General features: G+C 36.1%; 1 protein-coding gene across 1 annotated transcript; it reads left to right on the top strand.

Moving 5' to 3' along the window:
* The first annotated feature begins 749 nt into the window (after positions 1-749).
* LOC113048604 (uncharacterized) lies at positions 750-2,693 on the top strand. Its single transcript, XM_026210473.1, has 6 exons — positions 750-908; positions 1,182-1,244; positions 1,705-1,860; positions 2,111-2,173; positions 2,299-2,373; positions 2,462-2,693. Exons 1-6 carry the CDS (start codon positions 750-752, stop codon positions 2,558-2,560), a joined length of 615 nt encoding a protein of 204 aa, XP_026066258.1. The 3' UTR covers positions 2,561-2,693.
* The last annotated feature ends 517 nt before the right edge of the window (positions 2,694-3,210 follow it).

The following is a 3,210-nucleotide window of genomic DNA, read 5'->3' on the forward strand; positions in this document are numbered from 1 at the left end:
AATCCACTCCTGGTTAATAAAAGGCCTTAAAGTTATAACGTGACAAAGTAATATAGATTTGAAGCTACTGACCTAAAAAAAAAAAAAAAAGAATGAGATGAGATGAGATCAGATGAGATAAGATAAGATATTGCAAAGTGGCCTAGATTTCAAATCCCCTCAGTTTCCATTAGTGACCCTAAAACAAGTTTCCATTTGACCAATCCGCCTTGCTTTAGAGTCATTATCATGCAAATACAACATTTCGTGCTTTCTTACTGTCTTTAGTACAAATTTAATTCATTATGCCTTATGTTGTCCTTAATTAACTTTCCTTGACCAAGACTGTGGTTTGCGTAGATATTTAGAATCTGGGACATCCTCGAGTCGCATAAATGTCATGACCTCATTATAGAGTTGAAATGCAATTTTGTGGTATCTTTTTTTTTATTTAAGCTCCTTTGAGTAGCATGAAGCAGCCAGAAAACTTTGCCTTCTGCAGTGTCAATCTGAGCCAAGACACAATAACCACTGGATACACTAGCCAACATGGATTTTATTACGCTTCAGGAGTCTGACATCATCACCTGTCTTGATCTCAACTGGAAAGTCAGAATCAAAGAGAAGGGACTTCTGCTGACGTCACCAGGAAACTAGAATAAATACAAAGGTGAGGAGCAGAGCGAAGGCAAACGGAAGAACGGAATTAGGCAGGTGCATCAGCTGGACCTGGATTCACGTACATTCATTTAGTCATTTTGCAACTGAATATGGCCAGTGCTTTGCTGTATTATTTTCTGATCCTGATTTTCGGCATTCCCATGCACGAATGCACGGCGGTACTCCGAGATGGCAAGTGTGTCATCGAGGATCCCTGTTTTGACCTGAGCATGATGGCTAAGTTAGCCAAGCATGTCAGCAAAGATGTGGTGAGTATTCTGATCCTACTATCAGCCTAGTGCTAGAACTCAAATTGCCCATTATTCACATGCAAATAACTGCATGCATTTATTATAAAACTAATCCGTACAAAATGAGGGTGATATGCCTGTGGGAATAATCTAATGTGCTACAACAAAGGGCTGCAACTAGAACTAAAAGTCAGGTGTTCATGTGCAGAATCAGTTTACTAGTAAGGTTTTTGAAAATTCCTTGGAGACTTTGAATATTTCAATTGGTGACCATTTGAATGATCCTCTCAGACACCTGAGGATGGTGAGAAGATACTCCTGAGGCACAACTCCTTTGACAAAATTCGGAAAAAGGTAAGATGCTTTGTCTGAATTCATATTATGAGCTATCGCATTATCACATATCATATGTTATTTGTTGGCAAATTAAATATATTGGGGGTCCTGTTATGAGGCAGGGCTCAATGAGGTCCCATATGATAAAACCAGCTAATTGGGCATGGGGCCAACCCATAAAAGGAGCCCAACCCATAAAGATATTGACTTGGCCCCTATGAATTTTAGCAACAATCTTAATACACCTATAAAAAACTGATTTCTGTGTCGTGTGTTACATATTTCAGACTTCACTCTCAGAAAATGATTTTACTACCCAAGCCATGTGCATGTACGCATGTCTTAACAGTACAGAAATATGATCAAGATGCACCTCTGGAAAGTTTTTGTTGACATACTATCATGCCATCTACATTTCTGGTGGCATCGGGTTTCGCGAGTGTATTCTGAACTGAACTGTATCATTTTCATCCATCAGAAAAATCTTCATAGCTGTGTCCTGCAGAAAATCATTGACCTATTTCAAGATGTTCTCGATAAGACGAATGGGACCTATGTACAAGAAAATGGAGAAATAAACCACCACATTGAGCTTGTACACATTATGGAACAGCTCAGAAACTGTGTTTATAAGGTCAGCGCATTCCATTTTCAAAACAAATATCATAAACTTGTCATGTTACATCATCATGTCTAGGTTTAACTAGACAAGCACTAACCAAAACCAGATCATCCTGGTCTTTTTAGCAGTGTGCTACCTGGTTTGTTAACAATATAGCAACATTTTTACTTAAATATTTAGTTTTTAAACTAAAGGCCATTTCTTAAGCGTAGGTTGTTTCCTCAGACTGACTAATTTCTTTACTACCAATTCTTTGTTTCAGAAAAAAGATAGATGTAAAAAGCTATATAGGATGTCTGACATAACCACAACTTCCTCTCCAGTGGTAAATATTCTTGTACTTATTTGCAGTATACAATAATATGAATAAATAATATAAACTATTACTCGGAAGCAACTAAAACTAAAATGTTTTGAACTATCTTCAAAAATACATGTACTTTTATCTAGATTTTGGAGAAAAAAATGAACCCAAATCAGCTTGCGGTTTTACAGCTGCAAAAACTGAAGTCTGCCAGTGAGAGGGTAAGAATGGGTTTCGAACTATTGAAAAACGGATAAATCCGGTTTCTGTATGTTTCTTATTAACTCTTCATCTTCATTGGTCTTACAGGTCAGCGATGTGCATATCCAGGAGAAGGTCATGGACGAGCTGAAAACCCTCCATCTCTACATGCAGGGAAAAGGCTTCCGGAAAAATACGAACGACTAAAGAGAAGCATGATGTTTTATGAATTCTGGCCAGCAATGTGTTATGTCACATCTCTGTCTGATCACTTTAAGATGTGTCAGTTTAAGCAGGGACAGAATACCAAGCTATCTCTTATAAATGAGACCAAACTTATTTTCCAGTTTCTAATAAGGTATTTTACATGTTAATTATTTAGTGCAAATGTCTTTTTTGCTTTTTATGTAATGAGTATTTAAACAGTATATGCATATTGCTTACCTACTTTCGGTGAAAGATTATGTGTACTGCAGTAAACGCAGGTGAGAAAATAGATAAGATATAGATCATTTTGTCAATGAAAACACAAAATACATGTTTTCTTAGATTTTTTTTTATTATTATTGCATTAATTTGTCTGCTCAGTAAAACATTTTATATCTGGCTCTGTATGTTTGCTTAGTGTCCAGAACAGATTCAATTTGAGTGCTATCCACAGCATTGTGAGATATTATTGGTAATTTCTTTGGGAAATTCTCAAGTGATTGGAAAACATTGGTTCTGCTAATAAACATAAATATATTTAAACAGTTAATATAATTTTGTATTCATCATTTGTATGTGTGTGTGTGTGTGTGCGCCTTTTTCTACCCCTCTGTAGATGTTTATTTATATCCATTTTATATATTTAACTA

This window comes from Carassius auratus, chromosome 29 (assembly GCF_003368295.1).
Source record: "Carassius auratus strain Wakin chromosome 29, ASM336829v1, whole genome shotgun sequence".
Lineage (NCBI taxonomy): Eukaryota > Metazoa > Chordata > Actinopteri > Cypriniformes > Cyprinidae > Carassius > Carassius auratus.